The 25,563-nt window shown below is 44.4% G+C and overlaps 1 protein-coding gene across 1 annotated transcript in view; it reads right to left on the bottom strand.

Annotated features, from left to right (window-relative positions):
- LOC147102854 (E3 ubiquitin-protein ligase rnf213-alpha-like) overlaps positions 1 to 25,563 on the bottom strand; it is a 175,188-nt gene that overhangs the window by 2,597 nt on the left and 147,028 nt on the right. Inside the window, 11 exon segments of the mRNA XM_085963739.1 lie at positions 1,045 to 1,223; positions 3,459 to 3,548; positions 5,131 to 5,328; positions 7,281 to 7,358; positions 7,439 to 7,640; positions 7,926 to 8,091; positions 9,540 to 9,629; positions 9,933 to 10,065; positions 14,497 to 14,742; positions 17,020 to 17,117; positions 18,180 to 18,345. Coding sequence (XP_085819865.1) covers positions 1,045 to 1,223; positions 3,459 to 3,548; positions 5,131 to 5,328; positions 7,281 to 7,358; positions 7,439 to 7,640; positions 7,926 to 8,091; positions 9,540 to 9,629; positions 9,933 to 10,065; positions 14,497 to 14,742; positions 17,020 to 17,117; positions 18,180 to 18,345 — 1,646 coding nt within the window.

Raw genomic sequence — 25,563 nt, 5'->3', positions numbered from 1 at the left:
CCAGGAAAATCGGCTTCTATATTTTGAAGCTTTCAAGTGCGGTATTCAATTTTGGTCACCATGATACAGTACACACAAAAAAATACTTGCTTTAGAAAGTTGTACCACAAGTCTAGTCCCAAATAGGAAGAGGGTGGGCTATGAAGGAAGACCGGAGCAGCAAAAGTACATTAGAAAGACAGTTAATGGCAAGACCTCGCTGAATTCTCTATAAAATATTAAATACTAAAGATAAGGTAAATCCAGATTATCATTTCAAAATAACCAAAGAAAGTAAGACTAGAGGACATAGATGCAGTCCAGTGAAAAGTAAGTTCAATTTTTTTCCAGGAAAAACATTTTATCTCAAAGTTTGATGAATGTTGAGAATAATCTACCAAGCAAGATAACAGAGACAAACACATTGGGATTTTTCATAATATAATTGGATGCCATGTTGGGGAGAGTTAATGTACTGGAGGGATGGACTTTGATAGGTTGACATCCCGTATCTTGTCCCTGACTTTTCCATGGTTTTACACTTAGAAATAGTACCTGCACCTCAGCCTTGGAAAAACACTCAAGCATTACACACGAGAGGTCACTTTAACCTAAACCGCCAAGCGGGAAACTGATGGGATCGAATGAGCCGCCCGTTTCACACCCGACCTGATGGTACATTCCATCGAAGTCAATGGAAAGTAAAATCAGGCAGCTTGTGAAAAGGGTGCTCAATCCAATCCCATCAGTTTCCCGGGGTGTTAGGTTAAAATGATCCCTAACAGAGTAATGTCCCCTTTACCAAAGTGCTCATCCTGCTGGTAATCCTGAGAGACTATCAAAGTAGTGCCAGTTGTGCAAACTTTGCAAAAGTTCTGTGCTGTTCCCATGTGTCAAGATTACTCAAACTTGCTCTACTTGAGATCCTTAATCATCAAGGAGCGGAAACCTTCCTACCATCTTTCTGGGCTGAACTTAATCCCAGTTCCAGATTGAAAGGACAGTATTCTAACAAGCGGCATCCACAGCCCCTTTACTAGTATTGTAACTACTGGTGTATATTACCTCCAAGTGGGCAAGAAGTTGTTATCTTCGTTGCTCTGAGCAGTCTTTAGGACCAGGATCTCGTGGAGCTCCCAGAGAAATCTGTTGATGTCAGTGCACGCAAAAAATGTCTTCAGCTCTGTTTCTTCTTCAGGAAGTAAGTGTTCCTTGTATGTCTCAGGGGTCCTCTCAAACGGGTCCTCGTAAAAGTAAAAGAAGAAAAATTAGACTTATTGCTAACCCCGTCTCTCTGAATTTACTGAAAGTCTGCTATTAAAGCACCAAGTATTAGATGTCACAAAATTATGCTTTAAGTTCACTAAATTGGATGCCATGATGGGGAAATCTGAACTAGGGCCTATAAATACAAGATAGTTACTAATAAATCCAAAAGGGAATGCAGGAGAAACTTCTTTACCCAAAGATGGTTAGAATGTGGAACTCGCTATCACAGGGAGTAGCTGAGGCAAATAGCGTCGAGGCATTCAAGGGGAAGCTAGATAAGCACATGAGGGAGAAAGGAATAGAAGGATATGTTGATGGGGTTGGATGAAAAAGAGGTGGGGGGAGGCTCGTGTGGAGCATAAGCACCAGGATGGACTTGTTGGGTCGAATGGCCTGTTTCTGTGCTGTAAATACTTTGTAATAAATGAGTGTTTAAAAAAAAATCCATGTCACTGTGTAGCTGCCATTCCTTCGGCTTAGAGTAATATTTCACACAAATAACACTACTGTGAAACATCACCTAAATATCACTAACTTGCATAGGATTCCAGAATAAATAAACCCGCAAGGCCCTCGATCCCTCCTTGATAATCAGAATCTGCTGGTATTTAGACCCCACGTGCTGTTGTTCACAGCAGCTCCTCCAATCCAGCAGTCCCATTTCTCCAATGTTCCTTTGCATAACGTCAACACTCATGACTTCATCAAAAGAAATCAGTGAAAATGATCCCTAACAGAGTAATGTCCCCTTTACCAAAGTGCTGGTAATCCTGAGTGAGACTATCAAAGAGGGGAGGTGTAACAATGCACTCGCACTCTGTCCTGATGTGGACGGGCACAATACCCCAGAGTCCAAGTTGTCAGTCTCAATTATGTTAACAAGGTACCAAATGAGGCATGGACCATCTCCATGGGGAGTGAATTGGGAAAGAGGAGGAGAGAGAGAAGGGGGTAAAGAGAGAGGGAGATGGGGAAAGAGAGAAGGGGGTAAAGAGAGAGAGATATGGGGAAGTGAGAGAGATGGGGAAAGAGAGAGAGATATGGGGAAGTGAGAGAGATGGGGGAAAGAGAGAGAGATATGGGGAAGTGAGAGAGATGGGGCAAAGAGAGATAGTGAAGGGGGTAAAGAGAGAGAGATATGGGGAAATGAGAGAGATGGGGGAAAGAGAGAGAGATATGGGGGAGTGAGAGAGATGGGGCAAAGAGAGATAGTGAAGGGGGTAAAGAGAGAGAGATATGGGGAAGTGAGAGAGATGGGGGAAAGAGAGAGAGATATGGGGGAGTGAGAGAGATGGGGGAAAGAGAGAGAGATATGGGGGAGTGAGAGAGATGGGGGAAAGAGAGATATGGGGAAGTGAGAGAGGTGGGGGAGAGAGAGAGATATGGGGGAGTGAGAGCGATGGGGAAAGAGAGAGAGATATGGGGGAGTGAGAGAGATGGGGGAAAGAGAGATAGTGAAGGGGGTAAAGAGAGAGAGATATGGGGAAGTGAGAGAGATGGGGGAAAGAGAGAGAGATATGGGGGAGTGCGAGAGATGGGGGAAAGAGAGAGAGATATGGGGAAGTGAGAGAGATGGGGGAAAGAGAGAGAGATATGGGGAAGTGAGAGAGATGGGGGAAAGAGAGAGAGATATGGGGAAGTGAGAGAGATGGGGGAAAGAGAGAGAGATATGGGGGAGTGAGAGAGATGGGGGAAAGAGAGAGAGATATGGGGGAGTGAGAGAGATGGGGGAAAGAGAGATAGTGAAGGGGGTAAAGAGAGAGAGAGCAATTGGGAGGGAGTGAAAGAGGTGGGGGTGGGGGGTGGGAAGAGAGAGAGATTCCTGGGGTACTTTGAGCACCTCTCAGTGGCTGGCTTCAGTGGGGCACACTGTAAGAGACCAGTGTAAGTCATCCATCCGTCCTCTTGGGGGTAATGTATGAAAACCAAGGGACAGAGGAAAAAAAACAAATCTTAGAAAACGGGGCGTCTCACTCTCAAAAGAATGTTAGAGTTCATCTTAACATTCAATCATTACATCTTGTAAACAGTACTGAGTGAAATGCAATTGAAGTTTAGAACACCACCAGTTTAGAAACTCTTGACTTTCCATCCTGTAGAGGTCATTTTCTAATGTATCAGCCACTTCCCTTTTCTAATTCATGAAACTTATATTGTTTCAGTTTAATAAGTATGCTGCTAAACGTGAATACAGGTATTCACATTCTCACCTTTGCTGTGCCCAGCATGACCTCTGATTTCCAAGACGACAGCAGCTGCCAAAGAGACAGAGTGTGCTTCAGTTTGCATCCTTCAAAAGCCTAGCAGAAAAAGTACAAAAATATTCCAGTTAATACAACAGTCCTATAAATATAATGCAGTTGGAAAATTAAGTCACCATTCTGACAGAAACCAAGTTATTTTGCCTATGTATGGTATCACTGACTAGTAACTGCAGATCTCATGCGATCTCAGTACTCATATTCTCACGGTGTGCGCATGTGTACTTTAACCTTTTTGTGTGTTTGTTGATAAAACGGGAAGATGAAAAGCAGAGCATGCGAGTTTATTTTGATTGTTGTGATTGCTTTACTTCCTTGGTTACTGAATAGTGGTAGATGTTTGTTATGTAAATATACACATGTGAAGTGCATTTACCGGTATGTGTGCAAGGTGTTATCCACTAAAATTAGTGCATGCGGCTGAAACCTGTGGCTAGTCAACGATTTTTATTGGACAACACTGGGCTCGGCAAAGTGAACACATGGGGGAATGTGAAGAGAAAGCACCCGGATAAATGAGGTGGGCGCACACTGCAACCGTAAGCACGAGGACAGTGCCAAACACTGCATCGTTAGAGCCTGCTTAGGAAATTCACTAAATGAAATAGCAAAGAAAGATTCTAAAGGAAGCTACTGCGAAGACACAGCCAGAATGATAATTTAAAGGTGAAAAGACAAATATCGTTACCATGCTGGAGAATAAGGGCTAGAATTTCCCAGGACCATGGAGGCGGGAATGGAGGCGTGTGGGGTGTTAAAATCGCAAAATCGGGGGGCACAAACCCATCCCGCCCCCAACCCGCCTCTATGCCCGTTTCCCAGGAGGCGGGTACTCGACCTGTGTTGGGAGCTGCCTCCCCGAGGCGGGAAGGGGATTAGTGCCAATTAACTGCCTGTTAACAGGTAGTTAACAGGCAGTTTTTAGCCTAATCCCTATTTTTATCCCTGAAGTGTGGGCTGCCCGACGGCTCCAAACCATGCCAAGTTAGCGAGGCCGACCGTCGGGATGAAGGACTTGGAGGGTTCGAGATGTCCGGTGTTCGGGTGAGTGACGGGTGCATGAGTGCAGAGGTAAGTGTGTTTGGTGTGTGTAAAGTGTTTAAATTAAGTTTTACTTACCTTTACTTACTAATGCAGGCTTCCTTCCTTCAGGTCTCAGGAGTCCCTCATCTCACCGGCACAGAAAGCAGAATGGCCGCGAGCTGTCAAAAGTTGCAGCATTCAGCTTTCTGTTCCGGGGAGATTTCTAAATCAGCCTGAGAGGAAGGAATTAACTTAGAGTACAGATTGTCAGTGTTTGACAGCTTCAAAGATCTGTCAAACGCTGATATTTCATCTGTCAAAAGCTCTTGACAGATGAAATGTCAATCTGTGACGTCACCTGTTGCTGGGTGGCCCTTAATTGGCCTGCTGAGCCCGCTGGGCGGGCTCAACAAGGTCAATCAAGGGAAAATCGAGTGGGTTGGCCACAACTCGATGGAGGCGGGACTACAACTCCAAAAGTGGGAGTCCTGCCTCCTACTCGCCTCCATTGATAAAATCCAGCTCTAAGTGTTTGCCTCATGCAAGCATGAGCAACCTTTTCCAGATAGTGATTGTGTTAACAGCCATACATACAGACCTTGCTGACACAGGCTAACACTCGCCGATCCATCCGTAAAGTATCTTTGAGATAGGAATGAAGCTGGTTGTCCGGGGCTCCTCCTGCACTGGCGAGGAATCCAACGACAATTTCAATGATATCCAGGGCATCACAAATGTCACTGTAGGATTTCAGCACTGTTGTGACTGCAGTGCAGACGGAATGTGACAATATTTCCTAAACAGAAGGAAAGAATCTATTAACAGAAGAATAAATATCCTTCCCCTCGATTCATTTTCATACAAATTGGTAGAATTGCAAGTGAACGGTGAGTAATGACGCTTTATTGGTACCGGTGATAGTACTGGATGAAGTTTGGTAGATTTGTACTGCACCCCTCTCCTCGACTACTCCACAAACCGCAGTCATACTCTTTTAGAATGTGGCAGCCAGAACTGCCAGGCTTTTAACACCCAACCAGAGGGAGACAACCACAAGGCGAGTAAGAAGAGGTGGTCAGACAAGCGGTTGAATGAAACTTGACTACAGGCAGAGATGGAGGAGGATGACAGAGATGTACAGCTGCAACAATTTTGGGACCTCTAGGGACATGAATCTGCTCTTTTAGGTCCAAACCTATTCAGACCTCACAGTTCTGCAGAGACAAGAGAGATCATTCCATTTGTCCACGAGATCTAGGACCCAGTACTTATGGGTCTGTAGTCAACACCGTAAAATATTCCGTAAAGGCTGGCAGACCAATGGACGCATTGCATAATATTGCTGTTCTCCAGTTTTGCCACTAAATGGTTAGTGGGTCAGTCTAGGTTAGTTACATTCAGTGGTCATAACTGAGTATTGGAACAACACAATAGGAAGTGCAGCAAACTTTTCACACACCAGATTCCTGGGCCAATGTGTTATGAAATAAAAATGTGAATTCGTCCCATAGAGCATATAAAACAGAGATTGCGAAGATGGGACAGCAGCACAGAGATGTGCCAACGGCGCTTCAACATGACGGTCAGTGGTTGTCCTTCTTGGAGCGGGGCGAGCAATATAGTCTCAGGACGAAGCGAGTCAAAAATACAAACGTAAAATTATTTGTTTGCCTTTTAACCCACTGCAGAGATCAATCCTTTCTACTAAAACGTAGTGGCCCTGATTATGATCTTTGTATCGCCCTGTGTCTTAGTGGGAATGGGGGTCGGCACAGAGACAAAAATGAAACTTCCCACCGACTTCCTGCGGGCTTTGATTTAGGTGACCATATACCTGCCTGAAAAGGCGAGAGCCTCATTATTTGTTAGGACCCCGGCGCCATTTTGGAACATTTAAGTGCACTCCTGTTGAGTGCTGGAATTGCACAGTGGGAAATGGCCAGATCCGGCGTCCCTTAGAGGGATGGCTGGAAGCAGCTCTGGGAACAATAAAAAAATAATTTATCTGGCACTTTTTGGGCACCAAGATGTGCACAATTGCCCTCTTCCTGGGCCTTGTTGCTAATCCTCCCCCCCTTCAATAATGACTCCCCACCCACCCTCAATTGTCCTAGCCCTCCCCTTTAAACTCTTGCTGCAGGCCTACGAATGTGGATGGCTCCTGATTTCTTGGCCTCCCTCTGCGCCCGCCTGCTACCTAGCAGCACTCAGAATGTGCTAGCAGCTCACCAGTTGAATCTAAATGAGGCCCAACCATCGATACGTTTCAGGTCCCTCGCTGGCGATGTCGGGCGATCATTGCGATCTCTTCGCCCCACCAGATGTACACTGAAGATAAAAATCAACCCTAACCCTATCCCCCACCCCGCAAAAAAAAGGTACATATGAATATACAACTGTACACTGCTCCCAGCAGTCATTTGTTTTCATCAGTAATTTATTGGCTTTTTGTGTGTAATTTTTTCACCAAAAATATACTGTATCTTATACTTGTTCAGAAATGTACTAAAATGCTGCATTTTTGCCTGTCCCTGGCAAGAGTTCTCTGTCTGATTGAGCCATTAGATGGGACACTATACTATAGCAGGCGACTCCACTTTGGAGAGCATCTACTTGTCTAGATCTACAATAAAACTATTTTAAAACACAAATATTAAATAAAATATATCTGGCTGTAAACTTTGTCCTGCAATTTAATGGATTTATGTCCAGACTGCAGAATTTGTTCTGCCTGAGGTAAATATTTACCTGAGATATCTTCGCTTTCAGCTCCTTAAAGATGCTTGAATAATTTCTTTCACGCCTCCCGACAAACTTGGGAATTTTCTGTAAAAGGAAAATGTTAATGTTAATTGGTTCTGTTCACTGTAAACTGAAAAGACTCTTCAAAAAAAAACCATACTTACAGAGTCAACTATGGATGGTTTCCCTTTCAGGAACTGTCGTTTCAGCTGCTGCTCAATGTTTTTAATATCATACTCGGGTAATGTCTCCTGCCCTATTTCCAGGGAGTACTGGCAGTTTGACATAACTAGTGGAATGAAATCTTTATCAGGGTCACAGAGAATTAAATGTGCATCTGATACCTCTTCTGGGCTGATGGAAAATCTACCAGAAAAAAAAATTGGATATATCCTATAAATTACACATAAATAAATATATTAATCAAATAATCTCACTCCGAAATACTAAATGATAATACTAATGGAAACACAGTAATGACAGAACTTCATTGGTTGAGACACACTCTCTAGGAAATATTAGGTAAGCATTGCATCTGATCTGTGTCACATAGATTCACTGACAGGATGCCAAGTAGGAACATTTTCTTTTTCTTAGTTCCTCGCCTTGAAGCATTCACACAAAAATAAAACAAAGCAGGAAATTGCTTACTTTTTGCGATCACTAATGGCCCCAATGAGATCATTTTGAATCTCGATGAGAAATTTGCTGAGTGCAGTGGCACAAAGACCGGGACCCTGTTGTTGAGGCAACAAAACCTCAATGGGACTTTCAAAAGTTAAGTCCTTCTGGTGCAGCTCTTTTGGAATTCTCTGATCTGGAAAACAAGAATTTGAAAATATAACTGAAACAGAGAGCTTAGTAAACCCTCTTGTAGCACTGAGGTGAAAGTGATAGCCTAAATACTACTACAGGTAGACTATCCTTTATCCGCACTTCTGAAAACCGAAAACCTCTGAAAACCGAAAGTTTTTTTGTGGAGCGTAAGTCGTGCGTACGACATAACCCGAGTGGCGCCAAACATGACCCGACGCGGCCGATGCTTTTCTGACCTGATTTGCGGGCCAGCTTAGCATAGGAGTCAGCCGATATCTGGCTTTCCCACAACTGGCGGCGGCAGTCGAGCCCCAGACCCCCGCTAAGTCAAGGAATTCAGATACGGAGCAGGGGGAGCTGTAAACAGACTGGGAGCGGCAGCACAGAGAAGCAGGAAGGGGAATGAGACACGGAACAGTCGCAAGAGGTAGCCTGAACTTTTAACATTTATATTAAATACAAATACTAATTACCAAATTAATTTAATGTTCAGAGTTTCCCAGTCTGAAATAATACCTTCTGAAATCCAAAAATTTTCGAAAACCGAAACACAGCTGGTCCCAAGGTTTTCGGAGAAGGGATAGTCAACCTGTACAATAATTGTATGGAAACAGGAGAGAACTACAGTAGCAGGCATAGTTTTCAACTGCGTTCAGTGCAGCCGTGAGTAGCAACCTCAAATAGGGTTTTTTAACCTATGAGGAAAACTGCTACTTTGTGCAATGAATGTCAACTAGATTGAAGTAGTTTAAAAAACGAATGGGCTGATTCCTGACTCAACAAGAAAGAGCTCGAGACATGGCAGCAAGGCAGGAAGGAGGTAGTGTGCTGCATGGTATTCAACACTGGCTTAAATGGCAGGGTTATTTGGATGTACAAAATGGCTTTTTCATATTCAACCATGCGGCACATTTTCCTGTCTAAATATTCTAACTTTTAAGTGACCAGCACTTCCTCTGAATCCTATAAATCTAAGAAGCAAAAGGTTCCCCATTCTTCATTGAACTACACTTCCATGGTCTACCACAGAATCCCAGTTAAGCTGGACCGCTTGACCCTGTGATGGCTTTAATGATTTGATTCACAATAAACACAGCATGCTGTACAGTGTGGGTATGGATCAGTTTGCCTTGCACTGGGCCAAGCCATGCTCTGTGTGATCTCCTGCAGCCAAACTGTGGGTGGGAAGAGCACTTAATGTCAGAAAATTCCAAAATGATATATGCTGCGACAGGGATACAGGCAGCACTTTTGAGGTTTAAGTAACAACCTCAGAGACTGAAGCGAGTGTGTGAAATTCTGGAGCCTCTGGTGCATTGGCAAGTAGAAGACTGTTGTGAAAAGTGGTCAGAAACCACAGCTATTCAAGAATGGTGTTACTAAATAACATGGATCCAAAAGGAAAATGGATCCAATGGAAAATGGACCCAACAGTTATGTTACACTCACTGTTTTTTGCCAATAACAAATGCAGCTCATTCCAGAGCTGTAAGAAAATCTTGATCCTTTTCTCAAAGTTATGTTTTAGGCCCTGTTGATCTAGAAACACAAAAACAAACCAAGAATAAGCCAAGTGTCTTTTAACAGATTTTTAATACCACTGTCACGTATTTCTAATGAATTGCCCTATACTTACTTTCTACGCCTCTCCTTAGTTTCCCTTTTTTTAAGTATCTCAGAGACAACCGTCACGTAGATTAGAAACAGAAGAAGCTTATTTGGTCACAGAATTTCAATCTCTTGCACAGCATGCTGTCATACACTCCCACTGCTTTCACAGTAATATGTGGACATACCTTGTTCACAGCTCAAAACGGCTAGCATTAAAAAGTAACAGGTTACCTGATGCCATTTGCTGAAGGAACTGAGAAATGGTCCTTGATTTCACATCTGAGGCACTTTGGAATATCCTGATTAATTCATACTGAAGTCCAAAAAGGTCAGGTAGATGCTTAAGCATCCTTATATAGCACGCCTAAAATAAAAAAAAAGCCAGGATGTATATCATTATGAAAAGTCATCAAGTTAAGCCATTAATTGTCAGCGGTCACCATTTTTCCAGTAGCTGCAAATCTTGCTCCTCTTTACCAGTTAGAAAAACCGTTATGTAATACCGAATAAATGAGTTACAGGGCAAAATGTTAAATGCACCGTGGCTGCAGTGTTTACCATCTACAAGATGCACTGCAGCAACTCACCAAGGCTTCTTCGCCAGCACCTCCCAAACCCCCGACCTCTTCCACCTAGAAGGACAAGGGCAGCAGGCGCATGGGAACTCCACCACCTCTAAGTTCCCCTCCAAGTCACACATCATCCTGACTTGGAAACATATCGCCGATCCTTCATCGTCGCTGGGTCAAAATCCTGGAACTCCGTCCCTTACAGCACTGTGGGAGTACCTTCACCACACGGACTGCAGCGGTTCAAGAAGGCGGCTCACCACCACCTTCTCAAGGGCAACTAGGGATGGGCAATAAATGCCGGCCTTGCCAGCGATGCCCACATCCCAAGAATTAATTTTTAAAAACTGCTCCACTACCTATTGGAAATGTGTACTTTTTTAAAATGAGCTGACTCGTGACTTTTTAAGCAACTTCAATTTGACATTGGGGAAGCTTAGTGAAAGTCACAAGAATAAAAATAACATGGTGCAATTTATGTAAATACAGCAATTCAGGGAGAACTGGTGCTGAATAAAGTTACATTTTTCAGCACACAAAATTAACTCTTTTTAAACCTAATAGGAATTGAATCCCCAACTTGAGGATTCTTTTAAAAAAATATTGTGAAACTGGCCTACTGTCCACAGCCTCCTAGATCTAGTTAAATAGATGTTACTTATTGAACACAGATAGGAGGGAGAGAAGCGCGGAATGTTTTGCTTGGCACTGAGACATCGGCATCGATTTTAACACACCCCGCCAAACAGAAACTGGGCAGGGGGGCAGGTTCAATGGAGCGGGGCACTTACCCACTCTGTTCCTGCCCGATCTGCACCTGCCTTGAGCCAGTGGGCTCCTTCCTTAAATCTGCAGATCAGGCTCCGATAACATCATTGGGGCCTGTCTGCTATTTCTATCTGAGGCCTGGGGGAATTGCAGTGGTGGCTTGCTCACCAACCCAAAGCTGTCAGGATCCAGATGCAGAGCCAGCAGATGCCCAGGGAAGTGTAAAATTTAACATTTTTTGCGGGTTCCCTTGTGCCCCAGGAGGACTGGGAACAGGGGGAAAGCCCGGGGCGGGAGAGGCCCCACAAGGAGACCTTGGGCCTTCCCCTGCCCCAGACCGCACTTCTCCTCCCCGAGCACTCCGTTGCAATTGCCTTGTGCCGGAGACCATTACCCCAGGTCTCCGGCCTCCGAGCGGCCCGATTTTAACGGCTCGGCAGCCGCTTCCAGGCCGTTTAGGTTGGGAAGTCGGCAAGCATGCTAATGAGGTCTAGCCGTTAAAATCGCCCCTAAGCCTCCCTGGAACCACTCCCGGACGGGATGGCCAGTTGCTGGGCTGCATTCCTGCCCGGTAGTAAAGATTGACCCCCTCATGTTAGAGCACCTCAATGTGCTCTGTGCATAGAAACATAGAAGATAGGAGCAGGAGTAGGCCATTTGGCCCTTCGAGCCTGCTCCGCCATTCAACGAGATCATGGCTGATCATCCAAACCCTAGCACCCGGTCCCTACACCGACAGCCATCCCACCCAAGCCCTATCCCAGTAACCCCATAACCCCACATATTTAATCCCCCCTAACACTAAGGGCCAATTTTTATCATGGCCAATCAACCTAACCCGCACATCTTTGGACTGTGGGAGGAAACCAGAGCACCCGGAGGAAACCCACGCAAACACGGGGAGAATGTGCAAACTCCACACAGACAGTCACCCAAGGCCGGATTTGAACCCGGGTCCCTGGCGCTGTGAGGCAACAGTGCTAACCACTATGCCACCGGGTGGTGTGCTTAATCAGTTTGAATCAGCAGCCCAACTAGCAGTAGATAGGACTGACATGCTTACGCAATAAAAAGACTGGAAATGTTAACACAGCAATGACACCAAGGACATTTTGTGATCCTTAAATATGCCTATAGCTTTTTTATATGACATTTATTGGCTTGTATATTTTGTAAACACAATAAAATACTCTATTATAATCACTGCATAGACAAAACAGTCACACTGACAAATACATTGGTTTCCCTTTAAAGTCTGTATCTGACAAACATTGAAAATCTAATTACAAAAAAGATATTTTTCACCACCTCCTTCTTGAGTCATTGGCAAGTTTATTAAGTGAGTAGCTGAATGATAGAGACCAGGCAGGCCCATGTTCAATCTCAAATCTGTGCCGAGTTAGTCGGGGTCAGCCAGGATGTGTTAAGGGAATGGGCCTGTGGGGGTGCGTGAACAGAGAGACCTGGGGTTACATGTGCACAAATCATTGAATCTGGCTGGGCAGGCTGAGAAAGAGGTTAAAAAAGCATACGGGATCCTGAGCTTCATAAATAGAGGCATAGCGTACAAAAGCAAGGAAGTTATGATGAACCTGTATAAAACACTGGTTCGGCCTCAACTGGAGTATTGTGTCCAATTCTGGGCACCACACTTTAGGTAGGATATGAAAGCCTTAGAGAGGGTGCAGAAAAGATTTACGAGAATGATTCCAGGGATGAGGGACTTCAGTTACGTGGATAGACTGGAGAAGCTGGGGTTGTTCTCCTTAGAGCAGAGAAGGTTGAGAAGAGATTTGATAGAGGTGTTCAAAATCATGAGGGGTCCGGACAGAGTAGATAGAGGGAAACTGTTCCCATTGGTGGAAGGGTCAAGAACCAGAGGACACAGATTTAAGGTGATTGGCAAAAGAACCAAAGGTGACATAAGAAAAACCTTTTTACGCAGCGAGTGGTTATGATCTGGAATGCACTGCCTGAGTGGGTGGTGGAGGCAGATTCAATCGTGGCTTTCAAAAGGGAATTGGATAAGTACCTGAAGGAAAAAATTTGCAGGGCTATGGGGAAAGGGCGGGGGAGTGGGACTAGCTGAGGTGCTCGTGCAGAGAGCCAGCACAGGCTGTAACCATTCTATGTGTTTGGAAAATTATGTTTAACTTAGGAAAGTGTTGGGTTATGCACATGGACAGGTCCAATGCTAAATATACACACACCCGACAAGGAACAGAATTGAACCTAGCAGTGAAAGAGAGAGATCCGAGTGTTATAGTGCATATCTCTCAAGGTTCATAACCAGCGCTGTGAGGTTATCGCTAAAGCAAACAGGGTTCTAGGTTGTATTCACAAGAAAATTCAATACAAAACAAAGCATATCATCTTGTCCTTGTACAAGACCTTGGTTAGGCTTCAGTTAGAATACTGTGTCCAATTTTGATCTCCCCACATGGTGGGAAATATTGAGCCTTTGGGCAGGGTACAGAAGAGTGCCACAAAATTAATTCCCAGTTTAAAACATCTTATTTATCCAGATGGGCTCAAAGAGCTGGATCTATATACAGGAAACTCTCTTTTAACCGGCACCTAAATATCCGGAAATCTCTCTTAACCGGCAAAATTCAGGACTAGGTTCAGGTAAGTTTTACTATATATTAGTGACCGTGTAACCGGGGTTCCTGGATCTGTGGCCGTGTAACCGGGGTTCCTGCACCTGTGGCCGTGTAACCGGGGTTCCTGGATTTGTGACTGTGTAACCGGGGTTCCTGCACCTGTGGCCGTGCAACAGGGACTCCTGGATCTGTGGCCGTGCAACAGGGACTCCTGGATCTGTGGCCGTGTAACCGGGACTCCTGCACAAGTGCCGTGTAACCGGGGCTCCTGCACCTGTGGCCGTGTACGGGGCTCTCGTACCTTGGTAAGTATACCTCTCTGTAATCCGGACTTTTTGATCAACCGGCACCACGCCGGTCCTGTCGGTGCCGGATAAAAAAGAGTTTCCTGTGCTTTAGAAAAGCAGTGACTCAGTGACAATTTGATTGAGGTTTATAAAATAATGAAGGGACGAGATTAAGTTAATGTGGACTAATTATTTCAACTGGATAGGTTAGGGAAGACCAGGGGTCATGGTTACAGTTTACATGATGGCAGAACTAGTTTGGATATTAGACGGTTCTTCTTCTCCCAGAGAATAGTGGACCTGTGGCACAGGTTGCTGGCTTGTGTGGTGAACATGATTCGCTGTATTCCTTCAAGAGCTGGACCTGTTTCTGACTTGTATTCTACTGTTTGAGGCCACATAAAAAAATACATTTCTACTGCTTAAACATTCTGTTGCTCTTTCGTTCTCACTGGGAACACTCCCCTGGTGATTATGTCAACGGAGCTCTTTATTGCAGAGGGGGGCGCATTATTTTAAGATCTGTTCTGCTGATAAATGGTCACTGCTAAACAACACTTAAAAATACCTTTTGAAGAAATTGCCACAGGATGGGCGTCAGTCTCTTCCCACCCTTTTGCTCCACTACGTGAGTAAAGCTCTCTACACATGTTCGGCGCGGACATTTCCAGGCAGAGGAACAGTCCAAAACTTCCTGAGGAAACGTCAGCAGATCCGATGGGTCTCCATACAGCATTTTAACAACGGAGCTCCTGCCGATTCTGTCATCGGAACTCATCTGGCTGCCGACATCCGACAACCTTTCATCAAGCTCCTGTGAATTAGAAAAAAATAACAGGGGGAAATCCTCCTCGTTTACTGGCTCCATAACCTGAACATTCACCAGCACCCCACAGGATAGAAGTGTGAACTGCTTTGTGGGGGTGGGGGGAGAGCGGGAAAACATTTTAATAATTACTTACTGCTTGGTGAGTAGGTTTTTTAACTCACTTAAATAGAATTTTTAAAAACATCTAAAATAGAATAAAATTCAACAGTGTCACTGATGTAAGAAAACTACTTGGTCTAAGCGTTAAATAAAGCTTTAATCAACTGTTTTACAACATGGAGGTCTAGTTGTGTCCTTCACTAGTTCCTGTTAAGAATGTCCTGCGCAAGCTGGGCCCGTGCCCGAGTATTTATACTCTCCCTGGACAGTGCCACCCGCAGGCGGCTCAGTTGATTCATGTCGGTCATGGTCTGTCCTTTCTCCCAACACTTATGTCTTGGGTTCACAGCAAAAAGTTGTTTATGAAAGCAGACTAGATATCCTACAAACTGATGATTCTGCACCTTTATACCTGCAGTGTCTGGGATAGCATGTCCAGGATGAATAATTACCCCTAAATATGGTATATAGGGCAACGGAGATCACGTGGGTTGTCTACCACAGCCTGGTCTTCTCCACAAAGTGGTAAATCTCACACTGTCAGATCAATGTGTATAGGCTAAAAATAAGAGTTAGATTTATTTACAAGTAAGATCATACACAGAAGCAGTGAGACACAGAAAGAAACTAAAAGTACAATCAAAATAGAACCAGTTCACAAAGTGTTATGCCCTTTTTTAGAATGTACTTCCTACACAGTTCCTTGCATGACTCAGCTTTTGGATAAAAGAGCTGTAGACTTCACGATGCAATGTTGAAAGAGGGTGGCATGGTTCATGGCAACCACATGGATCCCAGATGTCAATTCAGAACTAAAGTTGAGCAGGTAGGGTTGTGATTTATGCCACAGCAAAGCCATTCATATCACAGATGTTAATGTTGAGACAATAACTGTTTTGATGGTTCAGACATCAGAGAGAAAGGGGGTAATCTTTACAATCACCGCTTGGGTGGTAAACAACTGAAATCAATGGAAACTAAAGTCAGGTGGCTTCCATGATGGGCAGGCAATCCGCTGCCCCAGTTTACTGCCCGAGCCATGAAGATGAAAATTACCCCCAATTAATGTTTCCCCAGTCTTGTTAATATTAATATTTTGAAGAGAGACTTGCCCAAGCAATCTTTGACCTAATTAATTTCCTCCAATGTCCCTAACGAAAGCTGGCCAACTCATGTCAAATATGTGGATGGATCTGGCTAGTTATGTGTTCTGGCCACTCCGCTTCACAGAGACAAAAAGAATTTGCATTTATATAGCACCTTTCACATCCTCAGGACATCCCAAAGCACTTCACAGCCAATTAAGCAATTTTTGAAGTGTAGGCACTGTTGTATTAAAGGCAAAAGTGGCAGCCAATTTACTCACAGCAAGATCAATGAGATAAATGACCAGATTATCTGTTTTAGTGATGTTGGTTGAGGGATAAATATTGACCAGGATTGTTCTTCTAATTTTGCCTTGGGATCTTTTATGTCAATCTAAGAGAACAGACAGGGCCTCAGTTTAATAGAAGGGTCATCGACCTGAAACATTAACTCTGTTTCTCTCTCCACAGATACTGCCTGACCTGCTGAATATTTCTAGCATTTTCTGTTTTTATTTCAGATTTCCAGCATCCGCAGTATTTTGCTTTTTCCTCAGTTTAATATATCATCCAAAAGGCAGCACCCCCGCAGTACTGCACTGAAGTGGGAGCCTAGATTATGTGGTCACGACTCTGAAGTGAGGCTATGAACCCACGGCCTTCTGGCTCAGAGGCAAGAGTTGCTACCACTGAGCCAAGGCAGACAAGTTACTGATAAAGTGATTCCTTTAAAGATACAACTAGCTGAAGCTAATTTTCAAATCATTAATTCTGCATTCAAAAACCTCCTCAAAGTGTCCCTCTGCGATCATGCCTTCGACTCCACATCCTAGCCTCGCCATGCCTTCTCCGCTTTTCCCATGCTCCTCCTCTACCTTTGCATCCTTGCTTTAAAGCACTCTATGCTATCTTCCTGCATGTGAGGGGCACTATAAAAATGCTGATGTTTCTAACTTCACTTCTATCTACTGAAAATAGTTCTGGAAGTCCAAAGGATGAAAACAAGTGTTGCAATGATGAGCACATTTACCACACCTGGGCATGAGAAAGGAACACTTCATACAGTAGTTCAACTAACCTTTAACAATGGAGAAATAAGAGCTTTGATGAACTGGCTCTCCCATGCATTTCTGGCTTGCTTTGATGACAGGCGTTCATCCCAGTTTACTGGGCGTTCTGGGCAAATAATGTCACAGAAAAGGATAAAATTGAGTTTAAAGTTCACCAGGTAAATTAATTTCCCATGGATTGATAACCTGCCCCCCCTCAATTGATTGTTATTGGACGACTCTCGGGGAACAACTGGTTAATAGTTTCTAAGTTGTAAACCGTACATATTATGGCAATAGATAAATTAAACTGCAGACTTGCAGAAACACAAGGTGTGCGTAATATACTTTTGAGAGACTGGCTTATGATTGACGTGAATATTCCTGAAAGTGTACCGTGTCAGTCTATGGAATTTTAAAAAGCTTTACATTTTCCGAGCTGCACACAGGCTGTACAAAAAGTAACCTTTTGCCACGTGCAATGTGTCCACATCAAACTGTTTCAAACAGGTTAAGCCATTATAATTGGAGATAAACCTCCATATATGAATACCTTGCAGCTGAAAGCGTCTGTGAGGTCTAGTAGGGGGCAGAACCTCTGCCTCTTACCTGGGGACCTGTGTCAGAAGGGATGGGGCCAAGGGTGAGCCTCCCAATGCTGTGCCACACCCCCACACTAAAGGTGACCTGTTCCATATGTTGAGGGAGGAGAGGTGTACTGGACTCCACTCTTGGTGCAAGTGAGTCCCATCTGGGTCGCTCCTTCTGCTGGGGGTACCCCAGATGTCCCCCACCCCCCCAGCACCAAAGGCCTGTTTATCATGGACACACCCTGTAACTCTGCAAGCTTCGGTGGGGTTGAGTGTAGCTGCATCTCACCCTCTCTTTCAGAGTGCTGTTTTCGTTCTACTTTTACTCAAACTGATTTAAATCTATGACAATCACTCTCGTGAGAAAATGAACAGACTGAATATCGGTATTTTAATAAAAACAGTAATTATAGGTTGCATAAAACACAACCGAAAGCCCAAAAAGCACCAAAGGTTGCAAATGAAAAGACTATTCTTTAAAGTGACAGGACAAGTCAAAATATTTCTGAGGGCTCTTCACATGTCTCCAGCACCCATTGTGCTCGACTGATGGCATGAGTAAAGAGTCCTGTGTACTGCACAAGACACCCCACCGTTACCTTGAGGCTGATTCAGCAGATTGTCAATAACCAGATGAATACAGGTGGCTGTGTCATCAATGTTTTTCCCCAGTGACTTTCCAAGCTGATCCAGATCTTTTCCAAGATGGTGCCACAAAAACTCTGACACATTCTGTACCCGTGGACGAATTATTTCTCCAATGATCTACATAAGAAATAAATTGACAGAATTTTGGTGGTTTCAATTTTATATAAAATGTGTTCACAAAGCAAGAGTTTTCAACTGTTCCCCTTTTCAACACAGGGATTTAATCACATCAGACCACGCCTTTGAATGACAGGGGATCTGCAAACCTTCACCACACCCAGACATTGTAAATGACAAATTATTACTCTGTTTTGACCACTTTCTATGGCTATCACATACTTGAAACATAGAAAATAGGAGCAGGAGTAGGCCATTCGGCCCCTCAAGCCTGTTCCGCCATTTAATGAGATCATGACTGATCATCCAAATTCAGTACCCTGTCCCTGCTTTCTCCCCATACCCTTGATCCCTTTAGCCTTAAGAAATATATCCAACTCCTTCTGGAATATATTTAATGAATTGGCCTCAACTGCCTTCTGTGGTAGAGAATTCCATAGGTTCACCACTCTCTTTTGGTGAAGAAATTCCTCCTCATCTCTGTCCTAAATGGCTTACCCCATATCCTTAGACTGTGACCCCTGGTTCTGGACTCCCCCGCCATTGGGAATATCCTTCCTGCATCTAGTCTGTCTAGTCCTGTTAGAATTTTATAAGTTTCAATGAGATCCCCTCTCATTCTTCTAAACTCTAGTGAATATAAGCCTAATCGACCCAATCTCTCTTCATAAGTCATTCCTGCCATCCCAGATATCAGTCTGATGAATCTTTGCTGCACTCCCTCCATGGCAAGAACATCCTTCCTCAGATAAGGCGACCAAAACTGCACACAATACTCAAGGTGTGGTCTCACCAAGGCCCTGTAGAACTGCAGCAAGACATCCTTGCTCCTGTACTCGAATCGTCTCGCTATGAAGGCCAACATACCATTTGCCTTCTTAACCGCCTGCTGCACCTGCATACTTACCTTCAGCGACTGGTGCACAAGGACACCCAGGTCTCATTGCACTTCCCCTTTTCCCAATCTATTGCCGTTCAGATAATAATCTATCTTCCTGTTTTTCCACCAAAGTGGATAGTCTCGCATTTATCCACATTATACTGCATCTGCCCAATCACCCAGCCTGTCCAAATCATACTGGAGTTTCTCGGCATCCTCCTCACAGCACACATGCCCACCCAGCTTCGTGTCGTCTGCAAACTTGGAGATATTACATCTAGTTCCCTCGTCTAGATCATTAATATATATTGTGAATAGCTGGGGTCCTAGCACTGATCCCTGCGGTACCCCACTAGTCACTGCCTGCCACTCGGAAAAAGACCCATTTATTCCAACTCTTTGCTTCCTGTCTGCCAACCAGTTCTCTATCCAAGTCAGTACCTTACCCCCAATTCCATGTGCTTTAACTTTGCATGCCAATCTCTTATGCGGGACCTTATCGAATGCCTTCTGAAAGTCCAAATACACCACATCCACTGGTTCTCCCTTAACTATTCTACCAGTTACATCCTAAAAAAATTCCAGTAGATTAGTCAAGCATGATTTACCTTTTGTAAATCCATGTTGACTTTGTCCAATCCTGTCACTGTTTTCCAAGTGCTCTGCTATTACATCCTTTATAATGGACTCTAGCATTTTCCCCACTACTGATGTCAGGCTTACCGGTCTATAATTCCCCGTTTTCTCTCTACCACCTTTTTTAAATAGTGGGGTTACATTAGCTACCCTCCAATCCATGGGAACTATTCTAGAGTCTATAGAATTTTGGAAGATAATCAGCAATGCATCCACTATTTCTTGGACCACTTCCTTAAGTACCCTAGTGTAGTGTATGTGCCTTTAAGAGCCCCCTGTGTACTGTACTGCCGGTGGTGGCCAGTCGGGCTACATAAGCCTGTATATTGTGTTGTATCAGTTAGTTGACCTCCAGACTTTGTTCAGTAAACACCTGTGAAACCAACTCCTGCCTTCAGTGTCTCTATTAACACACGGATACAACAGTGGCGACGAATTGGAAACGGACTTACCTGCAATTCGGCAGCACCTCAAGGACATCGATCCTCAGACGTCCAAAGTCGAAGAAAAGCAAGAAAAAAAACAAAAAACTGTGGTTTCACCAGCTAGCCGAGCTGGTGGCAGGTACTGCAATAATCCTTCCTGGGCGGCGGGCTGGGGCTCCATCAGCTGGCTCTGCAGCGAGGCCGAGCAGCGAAGGCGGAGGCAAACAGAAACATAGGGGGGGAGCACTCGGGAGACGGCCGGCGCTGCAAAGCAGGTCGGCGTTCGGACCAAGCAGAGGGGGGGGGGGAAAGTCCCAGAGAGTCCGGCGGGAACGAGTCTCCACCTGTAAATAAAAAAACCACGGAAAACAGCGTTGTCAGCAGCAGCAGCGGCGGGAAAGCGCGGGAAGCGCCATTTTTTTTCTGCAGGGAAGAAAGGAAAGCGCGGGAAGCGCCATTTTTTTCCCAGGATGCCTAAGGCTGGCAATATTGATGCTTTCGATAACGATATAGAGGATTGGACCACATATGTGGAAAGAGTGGAGGTATATTGCACAGCAAATGGAATAGAAAATGATAAAAAGGCGTCAGTACTTCTAAATCTAATGAGCGCAAAGACATATGGGCTGTTACGAAACTTAATCACTCCAGCCAAACCAAAGGACAAGAATTTTAAGGAGATTGTTGATACCCTACAGGAGCACTTAAACCCAACACCACTGCTGATAGCAGAATGATTCAAATTCTTCAAGAGGAATCAGCACAAGAATGAAAGTAACACTGATTACCTCACCAAATTAAGAAAGCTATCAAAGCACTGCCAATTCGGGGCAGGACTGGCAGATTCTCGTCGAGACAAATTCGTCTGCGGTCTCCTAAGTGAAGGAACACAGAAAAGGCTGCTTTCTGAGAAAGATTTGACACTGGACAAGGCTTTCAGTATGGCTGTATCATACGAAGCAGCCGCAAGAGGAGCTGCAGAGATACAGCAAAAGCCACAGGAATACGGCACTCATGAAATGACACGGGGATTTGAAAGATGTTATCGCTGTGGCAGAACAACCCATGACCAGAAGGACTGCTGGTTCAAGGACAAAGCATGCAGGCAATGCGGAAAGATTGGACACATTGCACGTGTATGCCGATCTGGACAAAAAAAATCCACGGACAGGAAAAAAATCAATAAGGAAAAGTACAGAAAAGTACAAATGATGACGGACAATAGCTTCGAAGACCAGAAGGGCGATAGCGACTCCGGAAACAAGAGACTAAGCTGTCTCAAATTACATAATGTAATTGCCAAAGAAGATTACCAGACCATTTGGGTTACCCTCACGATAGCGGGGTCCCCAGTTCAAATGGAGCTAGATACAGGATCAGCTCTGACCGTCATAAATCGACGGGATTACGAGCGGCTATTTCTGCATAGACACATCCATTATCTTGAAAACATATACGGGACAGAAAGTATACCCCAAAGGAAAAATAAGGGTGCCTGTTGTATACAACGGCAAGGAAATACAGAAGTTGTATTTATACGTTCTACAAGATGGTGGTCCACCGCTGTTGGGACGTGAATGGATCAGGAAGATACGTTTAGACTGGCACTCCATTCAGGCACCGACGGTGACCAGTAAGAAAAAAAATGATGACGTCATACCTGAATGATTAAAAGACATCTTGGCCAACGCCAAGGAAGCGTTTCAAGAGAAACTAGGAACCTTGAAAGGCATCACCGCCTCAATAAAAGTGGAAGATGCGGCAATTCCCAAGTTTTTTAAGGCAAGGCCGGTGCCATACGCAATTCGTCCAGCAGTCGAGGCAGAGCTGGAGAATTTGGAGAAGGCAGGCGTATTATCCAAGATAGATTGGAGCGAGTGGGCAACACCCATCGTCCCGGTCATGAAGAAAACGTTGAATAATGATAAATCTGAAGAACAGAGAAAAATTCGCATCTGTGGAGACTTCAAGGTGACTGTAAACCCGGTCCTTCACACGGTACAGTGTCCTCTTCCGAGGATAGAAGATATTTTCGCCTCACTATCCGGAGGGAAACGTTTCACCAAAATTGACTTGGCACAGGCATATCTACAGATGGAGGTTGAAGAGGCCTCTAAAAAGTGTCTCACGATAAATACACACAAAGGCCTGTACCAGTACAATCGACTGGTTTTCGGAGTAGCATCAGCTCCAGTTATCTGGCAAAGAGCTATGGAGCAAGTCCGCCAAGGGATTCCGGGGACTCAATGCTACCTAGACGACATCCTTGTAACAGGAGAAGACGACAACGAGCACCTTGCCAATTTGGAGCAGGTGCTCACTAGGCTGAGAGAACGGGGCCTACGAGCAAATCGCCCCAAGTGCGAATTTTTCCAGAAACAAATATCATATTGTGGCCACATAATTAACAAGGAAGGGTTGCATAAATCACCTGAAAAAATTGAAGCGGTCATAAAAGCCCCATACCATCCCGCCACCAATGGATTGGCTGAAAGGTTTGTCCAGACCTTCAAGAAGGCCATAAAGGCCATGGGAAATGAAGAGATAAAACTTCAGCATAAGGTAGATAACTTCTTGTTTGCATACAGGAATGCAACACATATGGTTACAAACCAAACTCCCGCCATGATGTTCTTCAATAGAAGCCTAAGATGCCGGCTGGATTTGATCAAGCCAAACATCAGAAGGGACGTGGAGAACCGGCATTTCAAGGCATGAATGAAAGGCCAACTAGAACCTTCCAGATAGGTCAACAAGTTTTGGCCCGGGACTACCGTACCGAAAAATGGCAGCCTGGAACTATTTGCACACGACTAGGACTGCTGATGTATACCGTGGACATTGGAGAAAGCATAATAAGGCACCATGCTGACCAGATCATAGAGTCATCCGAAAAGGGACAACCTACACCACAACTCTATACGCCTAATGATGAAGTAGAGATACCCATAGTATCTACCTCCGATCCGGTGATACTGGAACCAGATGAACCCGACACTGGCATTCAAGCCGAATCAGCCTTGCCAAAAGAACCTACTACACCACCAGAAACTACTACACCACCGAGGCGTTATCCGGACCGAGTCAGGAAGCCTCCAGAGAGACTGACTTATAATTGATTAACTGCAGCAATGTGTAGATTATTGTTCTTGTAACATGTAATTAATGATTACTTAAAATATTATGTACTGGTTGGCTAAAAGGGGAGGAATTGTAGTGTATGTGCCTTTAAGAGCCCCCTGTGTACTGTAATGCCGGTGGTGGCCACTAGGGCTAAATAAGCCTGTATATTGTGTTGTATCAGTTAGTTGACCTCCAGACTTTGTTCAGTAAACACCTGTGAAACCAACTCCTGCCGTCAGTGTCTCTATTAACACACGGATACAACACCTAGGATGTAGATTATCAGGCCCTGGGAATTTATTGGCCTTCAATGCCGTCAATTTCCCTAACACCATTTCCCTACAAATACTGATTTCATTCAATTCCTCCCTCTCATTAGACATTATGTTCCCCGACATCTCTGGAAGGTTATTTGTGTCCTCCTTTGTGAAGACAGAACCAAAGTATGTATTTAATTGGTCAGCCATTTCTTTGTTCCCCATTATAAATTCCCCTGATTCTGACTGCAAGGGACCTACGCTTGACTTCACCAATCTTTTTCTCTTCACATATCTATAGAAGCTTTTACAGTCAGTTTTTATGTTCCCTGCAAGCTTACTTTCATATTCTATTTCCCCCCTCTTAATTAATCCCTTTGTCCTCCTTTGCTGAATCCTAAACTGCTCCCAATCCTCAGGTTTGCTGCTTTTTCTGGCCAATTTATATGTCTTCTCATTGGATCTTATGCCATCCCTCATTTCCCTTGTTAGCCACGGTTGAGTCACCTTTTTTGTTTTATTTTTATGCCAAACAGGGATGAACAAATTCTGTAGTTCATCCATGCGATCTTTAAATGTTTGCCATTGCCTATCCACCGTCAACCCTTTAAGTAACGTTACCCAATCCATCCTAGCCAACTCACACCTCATACCATCGTAGTTTCCTTTATTTAAATTCAGGACCCTAGTCTCTGAGTCAACTACTTCACTCTCCATCTTAATGAAGAATTCTATCATATTATGATCGCTCCTCCCCAAGGGGCCTCGCACAACAACATTGCTAATTAATCCTTTCTCATTACATAATACCTAGTCTAAGGTGGCCTGATCTCTAGTTGGTTTCTCGACATATTGGTCCAGGAAACCATCCCGTATACACTCTAGGAGTTCCTCCTCCACAGTATTGTAACTAATTCGGTTAGCCCAATCTATATGTAGATTAAAGTCACCCATGATAACTGCTAAGAAGGCAAATGGTATGTTGGCCTTCGTAGCGAGAGTGTTTGAGTACAGGAACAAGGATGTCTTGCTGCAGTTGTACAGGGCCTTGGTGAGACCACATCTTGAGTATTGTGTGCAGTTTTGGTCGCCTTATCTGAGGAAGGATGTTCTTGCCATGGAAGGAATTCAGCAAAGATTCACCAGGCTGATACCTGGGATGGCAGGAATGACGTATGAGGAGAGATTGGGTCGATTGGGCTTGTACTCGCTGGAGTTTAGAAGAATGAGAGGTGATCTCACTGAAACCTATAAAATTCTGACAGGACTGGACAGACTAGATGCAGGAAGGATGTTCCCGATGGTCGGGGAGTCCAGAACCAGGGGACACAGTCTAAGGATAAAGGGTAGGACATTTAGGACAGAAATGAGGAGGAATTTCTTCACCCAGAGAGTGGTGAACCTGTGGAACTCTCTACCACAGAAGGCGGTGGAGGCCAGTTCATTAAATATATTCAAGAAGGAGTTGGATATATTTCTTAAGGCTAAAGGGATCAAGGGGTATGGGGAGAAAGCAGGGACCGGGTACTGAATTTGGATGATCAGCCATGATCGCATTGAATGGCGGAGCAGGCTCGAGGGGCTGAATGGCCTACTTCTGCTCCTATATTCTATGTTTCTATGCTGTGCCCTTATTGCATGCGTCTCTAATTTCCCGTTTAATGCCATCCCCAATCTCAGCATTACTGCTTGGGGGTCTGTATACAACTCCCACTAATGTTTTCTGCCCCTTGGTATTTCTCAGCTCTACCCATACAGATTCCACATCATCAGAGCTAATATCCTTCCTTACTATTGTATTAATCTCCTCTTTAACCAATGCTACCCCACCTCCTTTTCCTTTTTGCCTGTCCTTCCTGAATATTGAATACCCCTGGATGTTGAATTCCCAGCCTTG

The sequence above is a fragment of the Somniosus microcephalus genome, chromosome 21, assembly GCF_052327205.1.
Source record: "Somniosus microcephalus isolate GS21.2 chromosome 21, FLI_Smic_1.0, whole genome shotgun sequence".
Lineage (NCBI taxonomy): Eukaryota > Metazoa > Chordata > Chondrichthyes > Squaliformes > Somniosidae > Somniosus > Somniosus microcephalus.
The sequence above is the reverse complement of the archived record's forward strand: the minus strand, read 5'-3'. Positions and strand labels throughout refer to the sequence as shown.